The sequence below is a fragment of the Aegilops tauschii genome, chromosome 2, assembly GCF_002575655.3.
Source record: "Aegilops tauschii subsp. strangulata cultivar AL8/78 chromosome 2, Aet v6.0, whole genome shotgun sequence".
Lineage (NCBI taxonomy): Eukaryota > Viridiplantae > Streptophyta > Magnoliopsida > Poales > Poaceae > Aegilops > Aegilops tauschii.
Window position 1 is genome coordinate 30,336,210 of NC_053036.3, and position 25,250 is coordinate 30,361,459.

General features: G+C 48.2%; 2 protein-coding genes across 3 annotated transcripts; both read right to left on the minus strand.

Annotated features, from left to right (window-relative positions):
- Window positions 1-7,663: 7,663 nt before the first annotated feature.
- On the minus strand, window positions 7,664-13,111 carry LOC109745017 (endo-1,4-beta-xylanase 5-like). Its single transcript, XM_020304157.4, has 7 exons — window positions 12,846-13,111; window positions 12,711-12,748; window positions 12,439-12,589; window positions 9,512-9,687; window positions 9,307-9,408; window positions 9,041-9,187; window positions 7,664-8,789 (listed from the first exon to the last, which is right to left on the minus strand). The coding sequence occupies exons 1-7, from the start codon at window positions 13,105-13,107 to the stop codon at window positions 7,803-7,805; spliced, it is 1,863 nt and encodes a 620-aa protein (XP_020159746.2). The 5' UTR covers window positions 13,108-13,111; the 3' UTR covers window positions 7,664-7,802.
- A 4,223-nt stretch (window positions 13,112-17,334) lies between these two features.
- Window positions 17,335-24,992, minus strand: LOC109745028 (uncharacterized). Of its 2 annotated transcripts, none has more exons than XM_073507770.1 (7): window positions 24,629-24,992; window positions 23,902-24,070; window positions 23,578-23,833; window positions 23,186-23,408; window positions 22,964-23,084; window positions 20,524-20,757; window positions 17,335-20,407 (listed from the first exon to the last, which is right to left on the minus strand). In XM_073507770.1, exons 2-7 carry the CDS (start codon window positions 24,061-24,063, stop codon window positions 18,812-18,814), a joined length of 2,592 nt encoding a protein of 863 aa, XP_073363871.1. In that variant the 5' UTR covers window positions 24,064-24,070; window positions 24,629-24,992; the 3' UTR covers window positions 17,335-18,811. The 2 variants fall into 2 exon arrangements, with proteins under 2 accessions (XP_073363871.1, XP_073363870.1); XM_073507769.1 differs by having other exon boundaries at window positions 23,902-24,073.
- Between the last annotated feature and the right edge of the window lie 258 nt (window positions 24,993-25,250).

Here is a 25,250-nt window from a genome sequence, read left to right on the forward strand (position 1 = left end):
CTTCTCTGGCGCCTTGTAGGGCGCCGGGACCAGCATCTTGATACGTCTCCAACGTATCTATAATTTTTGATTGCTCCATGCTATATTATCTACTGTTTTGGACATTATTGGGCTTTATTATTCACTTTTATATTATTTTTGGGACTAACCTATTAACCGGAGGCCCAGCCCAGAATTCCTGTTTTTTTGCCTATTTCAGAGTTTCGTAGAAAAGGAATATCAAACGGAGTCCAAACAGAATGAAACCTTCGGGAACGTGATTTTTAGGAAGATTATGATCCAGGAGACTTGGACCCTACGTCAAGAAACAAAAGACGAGGCCACGAGGTAGGGAGGCGCGCCCACCCCCCCCCCCCCCCAGACCCCGCCCTCCACCCTCATGGCCCCCCTGTTGCTCCACCGACGTACTCCTTCCTCCTATATATACCTATACGTACCCCCAAACGATCAGATACGGAGCCAAAAACCTAATTCCACCGCCGCAACCTTCTGTACCCACGAGATCCCATCTTGGGGCCTATTCCGGAGCTCCGCCGGAGGGGGCATCCATCACGGAGGGCTTCTACATCATCACCATAGCCTCTCCGATGAAGTGTGAGTAGTTTACCTCAGACCTTCGGGTCCATAGTTAGTAGCTAGATGGCTTCTTCTCTCTTTTTGGATCTCAATAAAATGTTCTCCCCCTCTCTCGTGGAGATCTATTCGATGTAATCTTCTTTTTGCGGTGTGTTTGTTGAGACCGATGAATTGTGGGTTTATGATCAAGATTATCTATGAACAATATTTGAATCTTCTCTAAATTCTTTTATGTATGATTGGTTATCTTTGCAAGTCTCTTCGAATTATCAGTTTGGTTTGGCCTACTAGATTGATCTTTCTTGCAATGGGAGAAGTGCTTAGCTTTGGGTTCAATCTTGCGGTGTCCTTTCCCAGTGACAGTAGGGGCAGCAAGGCACGTATTGTATTGTTGCCATCGAGGATAACAAGATGGGGTTTCTATCATATTGCATGAATTTATCCCTCTACATCATGTCATCTTGCTTAAGGCGTTACTCTGTTTTCATGAACTTAATACTCTAGATGCATGCTGGATAGCGGTCGATGAGAGAAGCCACTAGTGAAACCTATGGCCCCCGGGTCTATCTTCATCATATTAATCTTCCAACACTTAGTTATTTACTTTGCTTTTTTACTTTGCTTTTATTTTACTTTGCATCTTTATCACAAAAATACCAAAAATATTATCCTATCATATCTATCAGATCTCACTCTCGTAAGTGACCGTGAAGGGATTGACGACCCCTTATCGCGTTGGTTGCGAGGAGTTATTTGTTCTGTGTAGGTACGAGGGACTCGCGCGTAGCCTCCTACTGGATTGATACCTTGGTTCTCAAAAACTGAGGGAAATACTCACGCTACTTTGCTGCATCACCCTTTCCTCTTCAAGGGAAAACCAACGCAGTGCTCAAGAGGTAGCAAATCTTCACCAGGAGCGGGATGACTGGCTCTTCGGGCAGCGGAGCCGAACACTGAATCCGCTCCGCTTTCTCTGTCCATACCTGAAAAAATAAAATAGTAAAGTTTTGATATCCTCCTTGAACAAGCAAGTAGAGGATGCGCCTTGAGACGTGAAAGTCTTACCGCACTAGCAGGGTGGGCAAGATCGTGCCTGCGGTCCGAGTCTATGACCGGCGGCTTCTCATTGCCCTTAAAGAGCAACTTCCAGGCATCTTCGTAAGTAGTTCCGAAGAGCCTTTCCAGAGTTTGGTGCTTCGTCGGATCGAATTCCCATAAAGGGCAGGCTCGGCTTTGGCAGGGGAGGATCCGGCGAACCAGCATCACCTGGATCACGTCGACGAGCTTGATGTTTTTATCCACCATGCTTTGGATGCGCGTTTGCAGCGCTATCAGCTTGTCCGACGAAGACCAATTTGGGCCCTTCTCCATGCAGGAGGTAAGCCGCATTGGAGCTCCGGACTTGAATTTGGGAGCCGCGGCCCAGGTGGCGTCGCGGGGCTCTGTGATATAGAACCACAGCTTCGGCCACTCCTTGACAGTCTCCACAAACGTGCCTTTGGGCCATGTGACGTTGGGCATCTTGCTCACCATGGCCCCTCCGCACTCCGCGTGTTGGCCCTCCACCACCTTTAGCTTCACGTTGAAGATCTTGAGCCATAACCCGAAGTGGGGCTGGATGCGGAGGAAAGCCTCACACACGACAATGAATGCCGAGATTTTGAGGAAGGAGTTCGGGGCTAGATCATGGAAATCTAGCCCATAATAGAACATAAGTCCGCGGACAAACGGGTGGAGAGGAAACCCTAACCCGCGGACGAAATGGGGGATGAACACCACCCTCTCATTGGGCTTCGGGGTGGGGACGATTTGCCCCTTGGCCGGAAGCCGGTGGGTGATTTCTTTCGCCAGGTACCCGGCCGCCCGAAGCCCAGCGATGTATTTCTCCTTGACGGAGGAGGCCATCCACTTGCCTTGCGCTCCAGATCCGGACATGGTCGAGTGCTTTCTTGAGGCGGAAAAGACTAGGACTTGGGCGCTGGAGCTCGAGAATGGAAGGGCAGAGAAAGAGAGAAGGCGTGGGTGAAAGAGAGGAATCATTATCCCCTTATAAAGGCACTGAATATCAAGCACGTCCCCACTCGCCTTAAAACTCGCCTGTTCCCAAGGGCTGTATAAACGGCACGATTGGATTACCCACGCCCGTATTGATGAGAATCCCGCAATAAGGGGACACGATCTCTGCTTCGACAAGACATGCCAATGAAAACCGCGTGGAACGGCAGACGAAAACGGTTCGAAATAATGACCGGACAGACATGATGTCACCTTATAAAAAGTTGTCAGCGGATTGGACTCGTGAAATAGTATATTCTCTACGGTTGTGTGTGGTGCTTGTGTTATAGGTCCGGATACATTCTTTGCATCCAAAGACTATTTTGGAGAAGGGAACCCGCCTTGCAATGCCGAAGACAATCTGCGCGCCAGACACCTCGTCATTAGCCTGGTTCAGGGGCTACTGAGGGAGTCCTGGACTAAGGGGTCCTCGGGCGTCCGGCCTGTTGGACATGGGCCGGACTAATGGACTGAGAAGATACAAGACCGAAGACTCTACCCGTGTCCGGATGGGACTCTCCTTGGCGTGGAAGGCAAGCTTAGCGACCAAATATGAAGATTTCCTTCTCTGTAACCGACTTGATGTAACCCTAGATCCCTCCGTGTCTATATAAACCGGAGGGCTTAGTTCGGATCGGGAGATATACAATCATAGTCATACAGGCTAGACTTCTAGGGTTTTAGCCATTACGATCTCGTGGTAGATCAACTCTTGTAACACTTGTATTCATCAAGATCAATCAAGCAGGAAGTAGGGTATTACCTCCGTAGAGAGGGCCCGAACCTGGGTAAACATTGTGTCCCCCGTCTCCTGTTACCATCGATCCTAGATGCACAGTTCGGGACCCCCTACCCGAGATCCGCCGGTTTTGACACCGACACCATGTGCTGCTCTAGCCTATCCTGGGTGTTCTGGTCCATAAAAATTCTTCAAAAAGTTTCGCTGCATTTGGACTCCGTTTGATATTGATTTTCTGCGATGTAAAAAACAAGTAGAAAACAGCAACTGGCACTTGGCACTATGTCAATAGGTTAGTCCCAAAAAATGATATAAGATGATTGTAAAATGCTTGTAAAACATCCAAGAATGATAATATAACAGCATGGAACAATAAAAAATTATAGATACGTTGGAGACGTATCATTGCTTCAAGTTTGTAATTATAGTCTGCACAGGTGTGTTGGGGTTTGTCCTCAACTGTTGCTCACATTCATGTGCCAACCACTTAGCAGTCACTTTTGTGCTCTCTCCTACTACTGGGCAGTTGTGGTGCAAGTTTAGTTTCTTTATACAGAATGTCCTCTCATGTGCTATCTGAGAAGCTGCAATGAAAAAAGGACATTTCTCAAATTTGCAGACTGCTATAATCCTGTCTGGACAGTTTCTGTGGAATGCATGTTTCCTATTCTGTGAGATGTGAAAATTAAGAAGTGCCCTCCTGAACTGGTTCACATCTAGGAAACAAAGTTTCTTCATAAATTGCTCTTCTGGGTTCTCCCTTTGCTCATCATACCAAAGTCTGGGCTTCTTCTTTTTAGTCCTGCTCTTCCTATCAGCCGGAAGCTTCACACATGGTTTTTGAGCCCCATCATTGTCCTCCTGACTTAGGTCACCAGGGTTGCTCTCCTCATCAGATAAAGGAAACCAATCTTCCTCAATAATCTCATCCAAACTAGCATGAGATCTTGTGGTTGGCCCCTTTGTTTTACTTCCTCTGCTACTTCCTCCTATGCTGATCGCTTCCTCCTCCTCCTTTGGTGCCTTCTCCTCCTCCTCCTCATCTGCTTCATATGGCTCATCCACATCAGTGTCCCCTTCAATATGAAGAAGTGGATCATCTCTATGCTTCTTCATTGCCTCAAGCCTAGCAATTATATCCTCATATGCTAGTAAATCTGTGTCACTGTCACTATTAGTGAAATCTCCAGCCATTAGATCTGGAAGTTTTCTTTTAGGTGCCTTGTATTTCTCTTTTTCTTTCCCTTTTTTCCTGAACTTCTCAATCTCTTCATTCCTCTTCTACTCCATCAGTTGCTCAATTTGCTCTTGATCTTGGTCTTGCTCCATGAAATACTCATGCCTCTCTTCACCAATCTCCATTGCAAATTCTGGTACTGGTGGACACTCTGCTTCAAAATGAACTCTCATGTGTGTTAATGACCTACACTGGCACTGGTTGTGGCTTTGTTGGGCTAGGAAACAATACTCCTGCTGTATCTATCTCATACACCACTGGCACACCAATTTCAGACAATGGAACCTGCTCCTCACAAACTGGTCCAATGTTCAAATCACTAGGTCTTGGAGCATCACTTCTGATGACTGTTATGTTCACCACCTTCTGACCTTTGATAACTAGGTCATCCAACATTTCCTCCACCTTATCATCATATGTCAGTTCTTCCATACCTGAAACCCCAACAACTGGATCTCTAACATAATACATAAAGTCTGTCATCCCATATCCTTCAAGCTCTATTAGTGCAATCAGATTGTAAAATGTTATATCATCCACATTTAGGCTTCTTTCAAGATTATGTCTGCCATGGAAATGGAATCTGACATCCCACACTTCATCATTCAATCTACAGTTCAAGTAAACAATTCAGCTAAAGTAAAAAAATCAGTTAAAAGCTATAGATTCAGTTATATATTCAGTTAGAGTAAACAATTCAGTTCAAGTTTCACTTAAAGATTTAATTAAAGTTTCAGTTAAAAATTATGTTAAAGTAAACTGTTAACTTCACAATTCAGTAAAAGCTTCAGTTAGAGTAAACTATTCAGTTAAAGTTTCACTTAAAGATTCAATAAAAGTTTCAGTTAAAGTTTCAGTCAAAAATTCAGTTACAGATTCAGTAACATTTTCATTTAAAAATTCAATTGTAAATTCAGTAAAACATTCAGTAATTCCAGTAATAGAGTGAGTTGAAATTGAGTTTAACATTCAGTAGTTTCAGTTAAAGTTTAGGTGCCTACTACATACACTTAGAACCCTAGAACTACATAAACACTTCACTTACATGTCTGACCACATAAACAACCTACAACAATAATCCTATAACCCTAGAAGTACAAACACTTAGAACCCTAACCTTAGAACCCTAACCCTAGAAGCCAAATCGGGGTAAGGAAAGAGAAAACTTATGAGACACCGCCGAAGGAGGATGCGTAGTGATGGCTCCCCTATGGATCTTCCTTGACGGCCTTGGCGAAGGCCCTCGCCGCCGCGTACTCAACACAGTAAGTCGGCGACGACGGCTGTGGAAGAGGCGGAGCCTTAGATGGGTTTGAACTGCCGCAAACCTCTGTTGGATCTGCAAGAGCACCACTGCCACCAGATGCATCGCCAGCACCACCGCCACCGCCATCGTCACCGCCACCCGAGGTGGCCATCACCGGCGGCGAGCAGGGGCGAGAGAGAGGAGAGGGGCGCGGGGCGAGAGAGAGGACATGGGCGCGCGGGGGGGGGGGGGGGGATGTCTGACCAGGACCGACCGGCGCGGCGTCTTGACCGTTTTGGTCCTAACGGCGCCGTTTGCCTGGCCGTCATGCCACGTCGGCGTTTTCGGGGCCCACCTGTCGGAAAAGAGATCAAACGAGGCTAAACAGTTGTTCAATGTTTTTTGCAACGAGTTAAGAGATTTTACGGTGTTTTCTGCAACGGATTAACGAGTTAGTAGTTTATTGCAAACCTAGCCACAAATGTGGTGGTTTCCTGCAATTGACTCCCCACTAGTAATGTCGGGTAAACCAACGGGGCCTATATTGTGCGTCCCCAAAAGGCCAAAACCACATACAGATACAGCTCGCGGCTTAACAGTGGAACAAGGACAAAGGATGGTATGGACTTTGTGGATCGTCCTGCTAACAGAATGATGGCCTAATAATCACCCACCGATTTGTCCTAACAAAATGATAGGCCAACAGTACAGTACAGAGACAGAGATGATGCTGGCTCTCCATGGATGCTGGAAGGCGTCCTCCCTGCGTTGCTACTCTGCACGCGTACCACTGTATGTGTAGATATCACACCGAAAGTAATTCCCTGGTTAGCAACGTCGAGTCAAACACTAACTTGCCTGTCATGGCAACGCCACTAACCAGCTACTGGTAGCACTTAGTTAGCAACTAGTTTATCCATGAACAACATAGCAACTGGTAGCTCTGCTAATTGCCAGCCGGTCTTTGGTTAGTCTCCTGTGGTCAGTGTGGCACTGCTGATGTGATGTATATCTACCTAATTAGCCGGTGGTAAGATCTTTGCACTAATTAACCAGTTAACCGTCCACGTTACAATCGAATTGTCTCTGCACCCTCGCTGGCTCTCCCTTTTGTTTCGTTGCAGTATAAATGCTGGATCGGTAGGCGCACCGACCGCACAGGCACACGGGGACGGGGACAAGGAAGTGATCACGGGAGAACTGGCCACCCGGTTACATACACTTGCTACCCGCCGGGCGCCTCTCAACATACCACCTCTTGGCTCTTGCACCTAGCTAAGCTAGTTATGGACTCTGCGGTGCCGGCGCCGCCTCTTATTCCTACTCGGACCAAGAAGGCGACCGCCCTGCTACTGCGCGCCTCGCTCGCTCCACATGCTTCCTCCGGTAAGTACTGCTCTCGATCCTGCAAGCCTATACTCAAGTACAGGTCGAGCTTACCTTTTTTTTTTGCGAATAACAGGTTGAGCTTACATTGATGCTATTATTAATTTCATCGACCTTGCAGCTTTTTTTTTTAAAAAAAAAAGAGACCCCCGACCTCTGCATCTGGACGATGCATACAACCACTTTATTAATTACTCATAAAAGACCGTACAAAGTAATACAGAAATAAGACTGAAGCCACCGTTTAGGCAACATCATCGACCATGCAGCTGACGGGGTTTGCTAAGCTTTCATTGACTGAAGTACGGATGGTGGACTGAAAGTGGGCCATAATTTAATTGCGTTTTTAAAACTCAAAACTTTTTGACTCTGGTACCATGTAAAACTGCACGTACCAGCCAGTTCATCCAAAAGCTTAAGCCGATGGGAAAAGATGGACTATGCATTTATATGTCAACACAATTGAATAAATACGGGTGGCATCTGATCTGCTACAAATCCATCTCAAGTTATAGTAAATACAAAAGCTCGTTCGGTACGTATACATGCATGATATGAATCAATCATGGCTGGAGACGAATGGTGATGTGCTTGGTGTCGTCGCTGCGGGCGAGCGAGAAGGTGCCCTCGGCGGAGGAGTTGAGGTAGGTGACGGACAACTTGTACTCCCCGAGGAAGGCGCTGAAGTTGAACGAGCCGCGGTCGTTGGTGGCGCCGAGCACCTCTCTGGTCTGCCACTCCCCGAGCAGCCGGTCCACGACGTCCCCGGCGGGCAGGTTGGTGAAGTTGCCGTCGGTGAGGCACATCTGATAGCAGGCGGCGCTGGCGTCCATGGCGGTCCAGAGCATGATCCCGTCCACGGACGGGTGCGCGAACCCCTCCCGCAGCACCTCCTCCAGGTACGCCGCCTGGGTCTTGGGGTCAAGGGCGTTGCTGATGTCGACCTCGGTGAGCCAGATGGGGAGGCGGAGCGTGCCGAGCTTGTCGAGCACGGCGCGAACGTAGGGGATATTTGGCTTCCCGAAGTGTGCCTCGAGGCCGATGCCCTCGAAGGTGACGCCGGCGTCGGCGAGCTGGCGGAGGCGGGAGACGTAGGAGTCGGCGCTGGAGCTGAGGTCGTCGCAGACCTCGACGACGTTGAAGTCGTTGAGGAAGAGGGTGGCGAGCGGGTCGGCGCGCTTGGCGGTGCGGAAGAAGTCGGTGGTGGCGTTGCGGCCGAGGCGGGACTCGTAGAAGTCGAAGTGGAGCATCTCGTTGCTCACGTCCCAGTGCACGAAGTCGCCCTTGTAGCGCGAGAGGAGGCTCTCGATGCGGCCCGCCACGGCGGCGCGGAGCTGGTCGGCGGAGGTGAGGTTCTTGACCCACCACGGGGTGTACTTGGGGTCCTCCCAGAAGATGTTGTGGCCGCGCGCCACCGCGTCGCTGGACTGCACGAACTGCAGCAGCTGGTCGGCGAGCGCGTAGTCCTCCTTCCCCGGCGCCGGCTCCGTCGCGTACCACTTGAGCTCGTTCTCGAACACCGCGGCGTTGAACCGCTTCCGGAACCAGTCCTGCACCAATGCAACGATCTTCGTTAGTTATTCCGACATTGATAAAAACGCGGTGATCATGGTATGATCGATGGCGTAGGAATAACTGATGGGCGTGGCTATATCTCAGTCGACCTAGACCTAGTCAAATCACAGAATATAAAAAGAAAAATGAAAAAGTTTGATTTCGTTTACGCGGATCTTCACGTAAGGTCGTACGAATAAAGCATCGCCTGAGACCTGATTAAGTTAAGATTTAGCAGTCCCGATACCTGATATGGCTTGTTGCCGAGTATGGTCTTGCTGATGGCGGAGCCGAAGGGGAAGTCCCTGCTCATCTGGCGCACGGCGACCTTGGCGCCCACGACACGGCCGCCACTGATGTCCGACACGTGCACGTTCACAAATCGTTTGCGGATCTGCCATGAAAATGGCAAAGAAGAGGTGTTATCAAACCATGAGTATTTGTGTGTATTTGTACAAATTCATGTGTGGGAACAAATTAAATTCAGTAGCAAACGTAGTGGCATTCCGTTACCAGCTGGATGCGGTCCTCCCGGTGCTGGCTCCACTGCTCCGGCGAGAACGGCTGCAGCGAGGCGCTTCTGATCGACACCATGGACGCATTTGCGGTTGCAGCCTGCAGAGAACGAACCGACAGATAAAATTGCATGAGCTGCCATTCGATCAGTTCTTCTTTATCTTATTAAGTTTACGGGTTCGTTCAAGCGGGCGGGCCTCGCCTGGAAATAGAGGACGGAGGTCTGCGACGGCGAGTTGAGGGTGAAGCCGCCCTTGAGGAAGGACCAGCAGTCGTTTCGCACCAGAGCCGTGCCCAGGCACTGTGATCCAGCGTTGTCTAGTGACAGGATCTTGGCCTTCACGTGGATAGTTCCTGGCCCGTTGAATTTCACCCAGCCTAGAAGATTGAAAATCATGGTGAACAAATGAACTTATGACAACAAAATTGCTAAAAACATATGTTTCATTACGGAACTAGCTGGTGTTCTGCTTTTGCATTAGGAAGAGGGAATCTGCAGGTTGAATACCACAAAGATAACAAAGTTGTCAATCAAAGGGGACTCAAGCACTCATCAACGACATTTGCCAAAAGCTGAGTTTGCCTGCCTCTTGGGAAATCCTGTTGTCCTGGGTGGAGTGGTGCTAAAAATATGTTTAAGGCGAAGACGCATATAAACATGGTTTTCACATTTGTGGGAAGTACTGGCCTACTATACATTTCCTCTGTCACAAAATAGGTGGCATATTAGACGAGTCAAAAAATCATTGCTTTCTACGTTGAACATTCAAAGTTTTTTTTTTTGGATGGCAACTTTAGTTGTAAAAACGTCAGAGCGGTGTTAATTACTTCGAGCCACACGTGTGGCACTTGTTATTTGGGTCTTTTTTCTTTCTTTCTGGTTTGATTCCCTCACATAGATGTGTAGACATGCCCTAGACATACCCAAAATCTAAAGCATTGTTAAAAAAAATCAATATATTCATCATTAGATATATTTTAATAATGCATTTATTTAATAGCTGTTGATATCTTCTTTTAAATATTCTTGGCCAAACTTAGAAACAGCTGACTTTTAACTGAGTTGATGCGCTATCAATTTTGGGAACGGAGGGAGTGTGCAATGCACTAACGTCTGTACTGTACTGTACTGCCATGATGATACAGGTATAAATGGCTCATGATACAGGTGCACAAACTCCAGCTCACAACCGAGCAGTACTACTAGTAGTAAAAAAGGTGTGGTCGTGGTGGAAAGAGCATGAGCACGCATGCCTTTGCCCAATCTGGGGCGCCGTCCACCCACCCAAATAGCCAATGAGCTCAATTCCCTCCGGCCACCGCCATGCATGCCCCGCCACCCTACACACACAAGGTAACAAAAGCTAGCGCTCATCTCGCTCGCCTGCCGCTCAGTGCTCTCTCCGCCTGTATGGATCTCACTCGATGCGTGGGCGTGGTCACAAGCAAGCACGCACGCGTCCGCCCGCTCCCTACCATCGGAATGAATGAAGGAAACGATCGATCGAGCGCTGGTCCACGCGGTGTCGCGGCGCGCGCGCGCCACATGCACAGCAGCGATGCGCGTACTGTGCACCCATCCATCCTCCACCCACGGCGGCACGCGTGTGCATGCATGCGCAGGACGGCGGCTGGTGCGCTGAGCATACGACGTGCCTCATCTGCCCAGGCCGCCCGCCGCGCGCCCTCGTCGCCACCCCCACGTCTTGCCTCAAGCTTTGTCCCGCGCGCCCACCCCATACCTGTACCTGTATGCGCGCGCGCATGCGGCCGCGGGAGGAATCTCCGTCGCCGTCGTCGCCCCCACCACGTACCACTACCAGCACTCGATCGGTCGTCGCTGGCTATGGCTCCTTGCCTCGCCCGTCTTTCTCCGCGCCCGCTACCTCCTGCCCGTTCCTGCTGCTCGCATACCTAGCTGCCGCTTAATCATTCTCGATACAGGTCCAGCGAGAGCCTAGAGCCCAGATCCTTCTGCCCTCACTCCGTGATTGGATTCATTCCCTTGGATTGTCCGGTTCTCAGTCTTCCCGGTGTGTGTGGATGTATGTATGTGTGTGTGTGTTGGTAGTATTGGCCAAAATGAGGACAAGTCTAGGTGGACTGGACCTCTCAAATCTGATGACTATCTGGAAGTTACCTCCGAACTACAGTTCAGTAAACTGTGGACAGGGTTGGGTGGACTGGACCAATTGCAGTACAGATATTTCCACACTTTGGGTCCTCGCTTCTTTGTGTTTACTAATTACTATACATCTGAAATCTGACTGTCTGAACAAGCACGCATTTTTTCCCCTGAGCTGAACCAGACCAGTTCAGTAAAAGCTTTATGCATCTTACTGACATAACTGTAGGACCACGCAAGTGCTGTGCGCAAATTCTCACCTTCACACACCACACACTCCTTGAATTTGCAGAAAAAAATAAAACTGTTTGCAGAGTACGAAAAACACACTGCCGTAACCCTGAAAACTTTCTAGACTACTCATTGTCGATTTGGCAAATCCTATTGGATTTCAAGTTGAAAAAAATGCACGGATGTACAAAAACTCTGTTTTCCGACATGCGCATCTTCCTTCGAGACCATCCACGACCGGCCCTTGAGCGATGCGGCGGATGGGCTTGCATCCGCACTCAGCAAAGCTTACCGACAGAGTTATGCTGTGTTTTGTCTCAAAAAAAAAAAGTTATGCTGTGTTTCGCCCAAGCAAGTTGTACATCTATTTTGAGGTTTTTTTTTCTTTTTTGAACTTGCGGATATGCTTTTCAAAAGGCATTTTCAGATTTGAAATGTCAAGTCTCTTTTCGCGTAGCTCGTCCCTGGAAATCTTCTACTTAGATCTCATCAAACTAAATTCCTTTCTTTTTTCTAGGACTAGGTGTTTTGACTTTTGACCCTCAAACTAAAGAAAAAGAATTTAGGGGAAAAGGACATGTCTGACTGACACGTTTTTCTCAAAAATTATTCTCACTCCTTTTCTACACATTCTCAATCAAGTTATTAACCTATTTAAGTAAGGATAATTAGCCATGCATATACATGGAGTGAGTCGCTCACAAAACAAGCAATTTCAGCAATGAAATTGGGAGCTGGGCTCCTTTTATCGAGAAAAGAAAAAAAAAACTCACATGAGAAGCTGTACGCCATGCCCGCAGACATGTTGTAGAGCACGAAGGACGGCGAGTAGTTGCCTTCGTCCGCCGTCCTGAAGTCCTTGATCTTCTTGGCCCACCGCAGGATGCCGCCGTTGTACAGTGCAGGCTCAGGGTGGCCTTTGCACTGCAGAGAATGAGAGAAGAAAGAAGCAGCAGAAAAACGCCCGCGGTGAGTCGAGGACAGGGACGGACGAGGCCGAAGCAGAGATTTATTCCGAGAGATGGATGGAGACGGTGCGGCGTACCTCAGTGTAGGCCTTGTAGTCGTAGCGCAAACCGTCAGCTGCATGCACGCACGGAGGATGAGATTAAGTAGCATCAGTTTAAGCTCTGCCTCTGCACTTGAGCGTAGGCTTGCGGTGCCCGGAGGCGGTACTCACCGGAGGAGCCATGCGGAGCGAGCGAGGCGGCGAGCAGCAGCAGTGGCAGGAGGAGGAGCATGTTGCTGGGCTTGGTCCGAGGAGGAGGAGGAGGAAGAGGCGACGCCGCCGCAGGCTCCATAACTTGGTGGCTAAGGTGCAAGAACTGCTCTGTTGAGAGCACAGACAACCGGCCGGCGGGTAGCAAGCGTAACCGGGCGGGCAGTTCTCCCGTGATCCTTTCCTTGTCCCCGTGTGTGTGTTCGGTCGGTGCGCCTACCATACCGATCCAGCATTTATACAGCAACGAAACAACGAGCGAGCCAGCGAGGTAGTGGTAGCAGAGACAATTCGAACGTGGGTGATACTAAGTGGTTACTTAGTGCAACGATCTTACTGCTGATTAATTAGGTAGGTAGATGAACATGAGCAGGGCCGGACTAGCTAGCCAAGCCACACCTGCATAGCATAATTAGGCTGTGGGTTTGACTAGTTGCTGGAGTATGTTGCTACCTAGCTCATGGATAAACTAATGACTATTTTACGCATGACAAGTACGTATTTTTGAACGGAGGGAGTAAGTGCTGCCAGTAGCTGGTTAGTGGCATTGCCATGACACGAAGTTAGTGTTTGACTCGGCAGTCATTAAGCTTACTACATGCACGTGGAGCTCAGCACTGTCCACGGAATTGCTTTCGGTGCGATATCTGCACATACAGTGGTACGCGTGGAGAGTAGCAACGCAGGGAGAGGCGATGGGCTGGCTGACTGACACCTCGCCGGAGAGCATGCATTATATTATACGGCTACGCACACTCGAGGTCAGTGTATAAAACCTGTCATCTATTCTCTGGGTATGGTATGGACATGCATGCTTCCAGCATGCATGCATGGAGAACCAGCATCATCTCTGTGCTGTACTGTCAGCATATCATTTTGTTAGGACGACACCGGTGGGTGATTAGGCTATCATTCTGTTAGGAGGACAAAGTCCATACCATCATTTGTCCTACCTCTACTGTTAAGCCGCGAGCTGTATGTGGTTTTGGCCTTTTAATTTGGGGACGCACAATATATGTCCCGACATTTCTAGTGGGTGCCAGAAGGTCGGGACCCGGAACATGGAATGTTTTTGACGGCAAAGTGATGAACAATCGTGCTGAATCAGTCTCCTGTTATTCGTGCTCTTTCCTACTGTACTGACTCGGTCAGGGACACTGCAGGGCGAGGCCGCAGCTGCAATAAATGGGCCCGTGTTAGCCGGGAAAGCATGCATTCGGAAATTGCTAATGGAGCTCGAGCACAGGCTTTGGAAATTTCAAAAATTAACTGGTTTTACTATGAAAAAACGAATTACGAAAGCATGCACATAAAGGATGTACTCCCTCCGTTCCTAAATATAAGTCTTTGTAGAGATTTCACTATGGACCACGTACGGATGTATCTAAATGCATTTTAGAGTATAGATTCACTTATTTTGCTCCGTACGTGGTCCATAGTGGAATCTCTTCAAAGACTTATATTTAGGAACGCAGGGAGTACTATACAACATGTTTCACGATGAAATATGTTTTGATTTAAGTTTTATTATATATAATACCAATAAAAAACTTATTTCATCATGAAAATGTGCAGACATCCTATGCATGCAACACTTTTTCAGAGTGTATCAAAACTTATTAAAAGGCCGGTTTATTCTTTTTTGCAAAAAGTTTGGGCTCAGTCCGGGAGCCAAAAATCCTCGCTCGGAAACACTCGGTTTTCTCCTCGTGATGGATTCTTCAGACCTGTTTCCTCTGTCCAGCGTCAGTGGCGGCAGCGGGTAGCCATGGATGAACCTTCTAAGAGCATCTCCAGCCGCGCCCCCAACAGACCCTTCCCAGACGTATTTGCCGCGCCTGCGCCCAAAAATCGGCCCAGTCGCGCCCCAGTAGCCCGGTTTTCGCCGGCTCGGGCCGAAACTGGTGCCGGCGGACCCAGGCCGAACCCGGCGCGCAGGGGGCCGCCTGGGGTGCCGGCACAAGTGAAAAGGGGCGTGGGGCCGCTCTGTCGGCGAGTCGACAGCCTCTTCCCGCCGTTTCTTCCCGCTTTTCACCCACCTCCCTCCCATTCTCTCCATTCCTCCTGCCAATCTCCCTCCCGCTCGCTGTCCGGCTTGGCCGCCATGCCGCCGAAGAAGTACGTGATCCCCCGCGCGGCGACAACCGCGACCGCATCCGTCGCCCAGCCGAAGCAGAGGAAGCCGAGGGCGCCACCGGGCATGACGAACGCTGAGTGGAGGGCGGAAGTTCAGCGACGGGAGGCTGTCACCGCCGACCGGCGGAACAGGGCAATCGCCAAGAAGGCCCGTGACAACGCGACGCGTTCAGCGGCGGACCAAGCCGACGCCGAGGCGACTCGCGTGGGCACGATGAATCCACCCGGTGGCCACGCCCAGTACGCACCCTGGAGCCAGCAAAGCGTTGGCTCTCCATCCGGCTTCTCGTCGTCGCCGCAACCATGGGGATGCACGCTGTCACCGGGCTACTCCGACAGGGACGCCCACGATGGGTTCAACCCCAACATCACCTTCCCCCATGGGCACCCGGCCCAGCGCACGCCCTCGCCCGCCTTTGCCGGCGTGCAGTACCCTCCATACAACTACTCGCCGCCGGCTTACGCGTCCCCGACGCCCCATCTCCGCCGTTGCGCGCTGCCCTTCTCACAAGCTTCCACGTCGCACCTCGACGAAATCGACGCGACCGAAGGGGACATGGACGACATCATCACGGCAGGCTCGGCTGCCGCAGCCGCGTCCCCCGGGTTCGCTACCCAGGACGAGACGATGGACCTCGACGGCGACCTGGACGGCGAGCTCGTATACGGCGAGGAGGAGCCGGACGAGCAGGAGGAGGAGGACGGGGACGGGGAGGAGGAGGAGGAGCCGACGACTGTTCCGGCGAAGAGGCGCAAGAAGAAGAAGAAGGGGGTGGCCAGGACCGGCGAGCCGCGCATCAAGTGGGCGTCCAAGGAGCAGGACTGCCTCGCCGAGGCGTGGAAAGTCGTCTGCCTTGACCCGACCACCGGCATGAACCAAAGCATCGAGACATTACTGGGAGCGCATCAAGGCCGAGTTCGACGAGCGCAAGCTCGTCGACCCCTACTTTAAAGGCGTCTACATGCAGCGCGGGGCGAAGGCAATGGCGAACCATTGGGGGCTCATCCAGGCGGCGTGAAACAAATGGCATGGGATCGTCGAGAAGGTCGCGGCTCGCCCGAAGAGCGACGCCAGCGTTGAGGATCAGGTATGGCACGCCGGTCTCCCGCTTTCTCTTCGCCGTGTGCGCCCGCCAACTATTTGTTCCTCCGTGCAGCTGGTGCGCATGTTCGCCATGTATCGCCAGACCAACAGCGACCAAGAATTCAAGTACCTCCACGTTTACGAGCGCATTGACAAGTGCAAGAAGTTGGCGGAAGTCCGGCGCACCCTCAACATGGCCAAGGAGTCCTACAAGCCGGACGCGCCGATGCCGGGGGCGTCAGAAGGGCGGCCTGACGGCAACAAAGGGGCCAAGAAGGGGAAACACGCCGACGCGGCCACCGCGCGAGTGCAGGAGTCCATCGAGCATTGCCTCGCCGACGCACAGGCCCGGGCCGCCCTGCGTGAAGAGAAGACAGAGGTGCGGTGGTCGGCGTTGATGTCGAGCAGCGCCATCAAGCTCGACCTACTCCGGACCAAAATCGCCGCGAAGAAGAGGAACACCGACCTGGCTTTCCTGTTGGGCGGGGCGGACATGCTCCAGAGCAACGACGAGGCGGTCAAGGCCTGGTACTTGGCGGAGCGTGGCCTCATCCTGAACCAGCTGCTGTCGACGGCGCCGCCGACTCCCACGCCCACACCGACGCTGCTGCCAAGCCCGAGCGATGATGCCAGCACAGAAGCGACGCCGACGCCGCCCAGCACAGAAGAAGTTCCGACCCTGCCAAGCCCGCACACGCCAGCTCCGCCGACGCCGGAGGCCGACCTCGTCCTTTTTTTTATACGCCGAACTTTATTTGTGGCGTCTATTTTGATAAGCGGCAATGTACGATTGAATTTTGCCTCGGCTTGGGGGCGGCGCCTGGTGGCGTGACCGGTAGCTAGGTCGCCCCCAGGGGCCGATCTAGCGCCGGATCGCCCCAGGCCTCTCTTTTTCGTCGCGGGGGGCTGAACGGCTGGAGATGCTCTAATCCAACCATCGTCTGTTCCTCTTCCAGCTTTCCTTGCAGCGGCGCGCCGCACCACAGCAGAGCAGCCGGCGGGCGAGGAGAGTTCACCCCACCCCACCAGCCGCCGCACCTCTCCTCGGCCCCCGGCCCGCCAGATACCCCTTTCTGTTCTTCAGTTCCCCCGCGAGTAACTTGTCCGGCTCGGTCCGGTCGCATGGAGCAAGCAGCTGATCTGGTCCCACGGAGCTCAAGAGATTTGGGGGCTACACTGCTCGCCTCGCTCCAGTTCATCAGCGATCCACGCCTACATCCCCAAGTAAATCTCATTCATCGCAAATTAATCAGTATTTATTTCCATGTCCATCCAAACCAATAATCGTCCTGTTCTCCATGCATCTTACCTAGAGTAGTTTTCTTGATTCCATCTACGAACCAGGCTTTAACTGGGTCCGATGATATGCGCTTCCCTTTGGAACCCTTCAGTTTACCCCCAAACACGCTTTTGTTTTGCCCATGCTGATGGCTGCAATAATCCTTCGAAAAGTTCAGGAATAGAAGAAGAAATGACACACCATTACAATGTATTCAGAGACACATCCTGCACTCCAAACTGCTCCTGATATAAAACAAAAAATCCCAGCATCCCAATCGTATGGAAGTCCAGTTTTGCAAACTGGCTAGCCATTCATGATGTTGGTACTATAGTTCAGTTACGCAGAATTGCACAGAGCTGGTTAATGTTGACCTCACGTTTTATTCACATGTACTACAGTGATATACAGGGAGCAGAGGAAAGTTGCCAAGTAAATCAAGTACACAAGCCACTTGGATACCGTTCCTAACTCTTAAGCATCCTATCCTTTTTAAGCATTACAAGTCGCTCGACTGCCGCCACCATGTCGGGCCGATCTTCTATATCTTCTTTTAGGCACTCAATTGCCAGCTTGCCAATTTCTTCCAGGCAATAGATATCTTCTTCTTCAGTTGCGATCTCCTTGTCCATCATCGCCCTACCGCTCTTTTCTTTCTCACAAACTTTACGGAACTCCAAAATGAGGCTACAGTATTCGTCGTATACACTTGGCTTCCTGGTAATGAGTTCTAAGAGAATCGCCCCAAAGCTGTAGACGTCGCTTTTTTCTGTCAGTTGCCCGGTTTTAAGGAACACTGGGTCAACGTAAGCCATGTCCCCAGCTACAATCTTGCCGAAATAATATTCCTCTCTAAGCAGCTTCCATAACCCGAAATCTGAGATTTTCGGTACGAACTTGTCATCCAGAAGTATGTTGTCCGGCTTGACATCACCGTGCCGTATGGCTTGATTTCCATAGGAGTGCATGTATGTTAAGCCTTGTGCAGTTCCAATTGCAATATCCAGACGCAGGTCTAAGGGGAGCTTTTGGTTTCTGCTGTTGCCATGAAGAATGTCTTGAAGACTTCCTTTGCCAGCAAACTCATACATTGAAGATCGAGGGACTAGAGGATGGCGAATTTGGTGGAGCGGTGCTTCATCTTTCACATTGATGGTGGCGGATCTCGGCGGCATGGTGCTGTGGAGACTCGGCGTCTGTTGCGCGGAGATGGACTCGTGCAGGAGGAGGAAGCTGTCTGGCGTCATGGGGACGTCGATGGCAGACTGGCCAGACAAGGTAGAAGCCTCAATATGATCTGAAGACGGACCTGTGGAAGATGGCGGCGGCGACACACGAGTGCGTCTGACCGGATTGTGCCCCAGACCCGGTATGTGGCTCGGCTGGGGCTTCCGAATGAGTTTCGGCTTCTGGCTTTTGATGTTAGGCTTAGGTGAGTAGTTTGGGTAGTGGCCCAGCTAGCACCCCTTCATCATATTGGATAGGAGTAGCGGCATATGTTGCCAAGATGGTGGATTCAGACACATTGTTGTAATACTTTGTACGGTCCTCGAGAATAATCAATAAAGTGGCCGTATGCATCTCCCAGATGCAGAGGCCGGGGATCATCCTCCTTTTCTTAAAAAAAAAAAAAGCAAACTCATACACCAACATTGGAACATCCACCTCCAGGCAGCAACCGATGAGGTTGAGAATATTCACGTGCATCATATGTGTCTGGATCTCTATTTGCTCGATAAACTGCTCCTTTAAAGCTTCAGTTACCTTGACAGAGGACATAACTGCCACTGCGGTGTTCTCAGGAAGGGTTCCTTTGCAGACTTTACCAAAGCTTCCGACTAAAAGAAACTCTGAGTTGTTGTTGGTGATTTTTCTTAGTTCGCTTTTTGTGAAAATGTATAGTCCCTTGACATTCTGCACTACTGGACCTCCATTCCTTTTGAAATTTGTGTGCGCATTCCTACTGAAGATGCCCAAACTGTTCAAGTTGAAGAACACGGTAGAGTTAGAGCTGGAAATCCTTTCGCTTTGTGTTGTGTTGTCTTGTTTTCCCCACAATGTCCAGTGACCTGCCGTTTTTTCTTGACCCTTCTGGCAACGAGCTTTTATTAGCATCCGAAGACGTTCTGCAACATCTTCCATTCGAGGGCGTTTGCTCATCTCCATTCTGAGGCACTCAGCTGCTAGATTTACAATCTTGTCAAGAACCTTAATGTTGCTCGACTGTGCTATATCAGCATCGAACATCTCTCTTGCCTTCGTTCCTTTTCGAACAGCTTGGAAGAAAGTTTCTATGAGGCCCATGCTCCCGTTTTCATATGCCTTTTTTCTCGTGACTAGTTCTACTAAAACGACCCCAAAACTGTAAACATCACTCTTCGGATCGATGCACCCAGTCTTAGCAAACAACGGATCAAGGTAACCTATGCTGCCTATTACATTCACTGTGTATTGAGTGCTGTCCTTGGAAAACATTCTGGATATCCCGAAGTCGTATAATTTCGCACCAAAGTTATCATCTAAAAGGATGTTACCAGGCTTGAAATCACCATGAATGGTTGGTGGACACATGGAAGAATGCATGTTGCTTAATGTCTTTCCACAGTCTAGAGCAATACCCAACCTTTGATCTAAAGAAATGGGATAGTCTTTGCAACCGAGAACTTCTCTGAGGCTTCCTCCGGAGATGTACTCGGTGATCATCATTAAAGCATTTTCCTCTGAACAGTAGCCCAAGAGCCTAACAACGTTCTTGTGGTTGATTTGGCAATGTATGATTATTTCCTTAGCAAAATGTTCCTTCATATCTGTGAGTGGAATCTTGACTGCAACCTGAGTACGATCGTCAAGAACGCCAAGGTAAACTTCTCCAAAGCTACCTTTGCCAATGAGAGTGCTATAGTTGTCAGTGATCCTTTTAATCTCAGCCTCTGTGAACTTGTTTAGACCATCAATGTTGAATGATCTCCAGTTTACGTTTTCATCCTCTTGGATGAGGTCTGCAGGCTTGACCTTCTTGTGACTCTAACAAAAAAGTGGAAGAGAAGTATAATTTACAAAAGGTCTCCAACACGATGTTATCTGTTGCACGTGACGTCTAATAAGTAAACTTCTTTCTTGAGACCATTCAGTAAACCAACCTGCTCAGCTGATGAACTGTTGATACCAATTTTGTCTGAATAGTCCACAATTCCTGTTTTATCAAGCCTATCGATTATGTCCCCTGTATTTGGTCTCTTCTTCGGGTCCAAGTCCAAACATTCTGTCCCTATTTTAGTGCATACTCTTACTTGTTCCAACTGTGTATCTCCCTCTAATGACTCCAGTCGATCCATCCAACTTGCAGCTACCTGATTCATCCAACTTGCAACTACCTACACAGTTGCAATCATGAGTTAATTAGTATTTAATAACTAACACCGTTCCCCAAACAACAGCGTGGGGAACAACTTTTTTGGGTTTCACGTACATACTCCCTCTGTCCCGTGAAAAGTGTACGTTTGGCTTTAAAATTTGTCCACAAAAGAGTGTACATCTATCTTCCAGGTTCGGCTCCTCTACAGTTGTGTTGTTACTGTACCGGTACAGTAGGTAGTAGAATCTGCCGTTCAAATCAAATCGGAAGGCTCTTCTTTCTTCCAGCCTTCCGATTGGTTTCCTTAATTTTTACATGGTTTCCTTAATTTTTACATGGTTCCTTTAATCAAAATAGCATTCTACACATGGTTTCCTTAATTTTTACATGCACTTAGGTCATTGGGGGTAGCATAATTAAAGAGGAGAGAGATGGTGGCTTGCACCTTTCCAATGCTTTTTTACTCCAATCCATAATTTGTCCTAACATTTCTATATGTACATTTTTCACCGGACGGAGGGAGTATATATTTACATATTGTTTGCAAGAAGGCCATATTAACAGCCAAACGAGTCAACTGTATGTAATTTGAGATCACAACACATAATTAAAGGTCAGATCAAAAGCGATACAATTAATGTTTTGTTATTTACAAATAATTAATTATCTCACTTTTGATCTTACATACTTATACAACATCAAGGCTCCAACTTCCAGCTGGGTTATTTTTTCAATTATTTGTGATGAAAAAAAGGGTCATCTGCGATGTTTCCTGACAAAATTATATGATGAATATTTCGTGTCATGGTAGATGAAACTATGATAAGGGGAAAATTTCTCGATGTACTTTTGCGAGTCATGTTACATGAAGAAAATTCTGATGCAAAAATTTCGTCACAAAATATATCTAGTGATACAGAGATTTTGTTTCGTGATGATTCACTATGCATAGTTTCTTGTAGTGGGTGTCTAGAAAACGGGATCAATTTACTTCCACCAAAAATATGCATACCTATAGTGCTATATGATTGAGTCCTAGACTAGGGGGTACTCATCACGTCGTCTCCCGACCAGGTGGGTCTAGCCGAGGACCACCATGGCGGTTCACCAATGGGCCACTTTGGGCAGCCCATGATGCATAGAAGGAAGATTCCACAAGACTTGGCGCACAAGAAGAGGACTCTTCTAAACCCTAGGCCTCCGGTGCATTATATAAACCGAGGCCAGGCTAGTCAATAGAGGATTACAAAGTAGATCAACAATCTCATGGTAGATACCTGTACTCTGTACTATACCTCATATCTATACAATCAAAAGCAGGACGTAGGGTACATTATCTCTTCGAGAGAGCTCAAATATGGGTAAAATCCTGTGTCCATGTTACCATCGCTCTAAGACGCCTAGCTTAGGGCCCCTACCTCGAGATATGTTGGATTTAGCACCTATACTATACTACTTACAAGAAGAATGATTTTTGTGAAAACCAACCAATGTTAAACGTCCATAATATCAAATCTGATGGGGGCAAGAAAGAAAACCTGGAACCTTAGCCTCTAATGACTTCACTAAAGGGTTAATCACATACTTCTTTATCCTATTTATGTATTCTAAGAAAAACGTTGTGTTAGTTTATTTATTTAGCAAGGTGGAGTTAATATTGTGAATGTGCTAAGTTCATAATAAACCAAATAAAATGCAAGGATGATTTTTGAATTGGTGAAAGTACATTTTGGGTGGAGTAGTCAATATATCAAAACCGTGCATCACATGTATAGTTGTATATGTTTGGTAGTAGTAGGAAATCAAAATCACATAGCTTGGTAACAATGAGTATTTAAAGTAAAGTGTCAAAATGTTGTTATTTGAAGCATCTTAAGAATGTACATTTTCAAGGAAGTGTACATGTGCAATGCACAATCCGAGAGAATGTACCAATATATGTAGAAGATCACATCTAAATTGAATTTAACTTCGTAAAAGGTATTTCTTCTCTCACTAACCACACAGATGATTTCACAAGCATGAGATTAAGATATAATTATAGCAAACTTAAATCGTGAGTGGTTGCTGAAAGTATATATGGATGGGTCGGATCAAAATGCCCTACCACCTTGTATTTGTATTAGTGGTAATGGGGGAGAGATATTTGCTAAACTAGAGTGTAAAACATTGATTTAACAATATTTCCTTCGACTAACTTGGAGGATAGCATAACTTGTTGTTACCTTCTCATCTTCTTGATAACTCTTCTCTCCTGTCAGTATCTCCATGATTATGACGCCTAGGCTATATATATCTAACTTGTATGTGATTTGTCCACTCAGGAGTTCCGGAGCAAAATATCCTCTGTTGCAAGATTTATGAAGTCTGATTGATGAATGTGCAAATAAATTGTATAATAGTTTTTGCCACCAAAGAGAAGAATAACTTTTAAGAGGCTTGCTTACCGTGATAGAAATATTTGTTCAGTGAATGCACTTGTTTGCCCTTCCTCGAAACACCTTGATAGACCAAAATCAGTAATTTTAGGTACCATGTGATCATCTAAAAGTATATTAGCGGGCTTGAGGTCCAAATGAAGAATGCACTTCTGATGAAGATAATGTAGCCCCTCGCATATTCCCCTGATTATTCGATAGCGCTCTCTCCATTCAAGTCCAGTAGATACATCTGAAGAGGAGGTGGCAGGTTTTTTCAAATAGTCATATTTAATTTTTATCGATATTGATATTGTAATGTAAATCTAGGAATGCAAAGTACAGAACATGCTAAGTAGTCAAATAACCTACAATAGAGTAAATAAATATTGACAGAAATACAAATTGAGCATCGATCCTACCGGTAATATGCTTATCAAGACTCCCGTTGGGCACATGCTCAGAGCAAAGCAGCCAGTTTCGTCGATCTGACATGACAAGCTTTCCCTCGTAGTCTTCCATTTCCCCTTGTGTCTCAGCGCAATACCCCAAGAAACGTACTATGTTCTCATGCTTAGCCTTCATCAAGCATTTAACCTCTTGGTGGAATTTATTCTCGCGGATATTGTATGTGTTGGATAGCTTCTTGACAGCGACCATGTATTTTCCAACCATCCCCTGTGGTGACAATATGCATTGTCAGCTTCGTGTGTGTCTGGCCCTGCACATACCAAAATGCTATTTACCTTATAAACCACCGCAAACCCTCCAATGCCGATTTGGTTATCAGGAGAGAAACGGTTCGTGATGTCCTCCAATAGTGATAATGGCAGTTTCATGGGCTCTGCATTTTTATCAACCAGCAAGCGCTCCAGGATGGCGTGTTTACTGTTGCCTTCGGGATCCATTCGCAATCTCCTGAATCGAGAGCAATGCCGTTATTTAGGCATATAGTACATCTTAGTACATTATTGACGCCGACTGTTGAGGAAATTAAACTGCGCGTGAACAGCATGCACCATGTAATTGTACTTTGTCATTCCGATGACCAAACACCCTTAAATGGCAGTATTGCTCTCCTTGAAGACTGAAAGTTTCAGTCCAACTTCACTACTTACTGTATTTCAGCAAAAGTGGTAGACTTACAAATCTCCGGCGCCGAGATGAATGAGCCGGACAGTTTACCGTTGACCAAGAGACTAGCTGATTACTGTGGGCTAAGAACACCGGCAGATCAGATCTAGCGCATCCGGCGCAACAGAAAGAGAGAGAGAGAGACAGAGAGCGGCCGGCGAGATCGATGTAGCCATGGAAACTGATTAAGGAATAGCTACCTCGGCAAGCAAGTTGATTGCCCGATCTTCGCCGGCGCAAGAGCGGCCGCCGTCGACCGTCGTCCTCAACGCCCAGCTAATAATTAATCATGGGACCAAATAGTAAGAGTGAGTAATACATCATACTGGAGGAGCATACCTTGGCTAGACGACGGGGCGGCCAATCAAGCAATCCTTGAGATGATTAGACGACCGAGCTTGTAACTGCGGCTGCTCTCCCTTCCTCCGGTTCGACGACCTTCCTTCCCCGGCAACGCCTCCAGGCTCCAGCTAATTCGACTAATTCGTACTGCACTACTGCTACATGTATTTTCTATGTTCTACTTGCAGCTAGTATAATACTCTTGCCGGTGGCGCGAGCCTAGTTTAATGACCCACAATAATTGAGCAACCAAAACACATGGTATGCTGGGGCGGCGGGTGTAATCCATATATATAACTAGATGACACCCCGCACGTTTCAAGATCTCATGGCAAAATATCATAACACGAGCTCATCGGAGAAAAACAATAACATGATCTCTCGGCTTATCCCAACGATTCTACAACACTCCACAAATTTCGGATCAGATCTTGCAGTCACACGGAAGAAAAAGTGAAAAACCAAAATCTCATCTATTTTCTCACCTTTTCTTTGGCTGACCTCGGTTACAGACTTACAGTTGGCGCAACTTCTCACCATTGAATCCGACGATGTGTAGGTCGTTGTAGCTCCTCCCCATAAAATCCGGCGGTGGTGGGAGTTAGAGAAGTTAGATGAT

What these genes read in the sequence shown, in the direction of transcription:
- LOC109745017 (XM_020304157.4), bottom strand. Translation starts at nt 13,107, where the DNA reads ATGGTAGGCGCACCGACCGAACACACACACGGGGACAAGGAAAGGATC. An exon ending in ACTACAAGGCCTACACTGAG is followed by an intron (nt 12,590 to 12,710) that starts GTACGCCGCACC and finishes CATTCTCTGCAG; the next exon opens with TGCAAAGGCCACCCTGAGCC. An exon ending in CATGGCGTACAGCTTCTCAT is followed by an intron (nt 9,688 to 12,438) that starts GTGAGTTTTTTT and finishes TCAATCTTCTAG; the next exon opens with GCTGGGTGAAATTCAACGGG.
- LOC109745028 (XM_073507770.1), bottom strand. Translation starts at nt 24,063, where the DNA reads ATGGATCCCGAAGGCAACAGTAAACACGCCATCCTGGAGCGCTTGCTG. An exon ending in TCTTGATAAGCATATTACCG is followed by an intron (nt 23,409 to 23,577) that starts GTAGGATCGATG and finishes CCTCCTCTTCAG; the next exon opens with ATGTATCTACTGGACTTGAA. An exon ending in GAACAAATATTTCTATCACG is followed by an intron (nt 23,085 to 23,185) that starts GTAAGCAAGCCT and finishes ATCTTGCAACAG; the next exon opens with AGGATATTTTGCTCCGGAAC.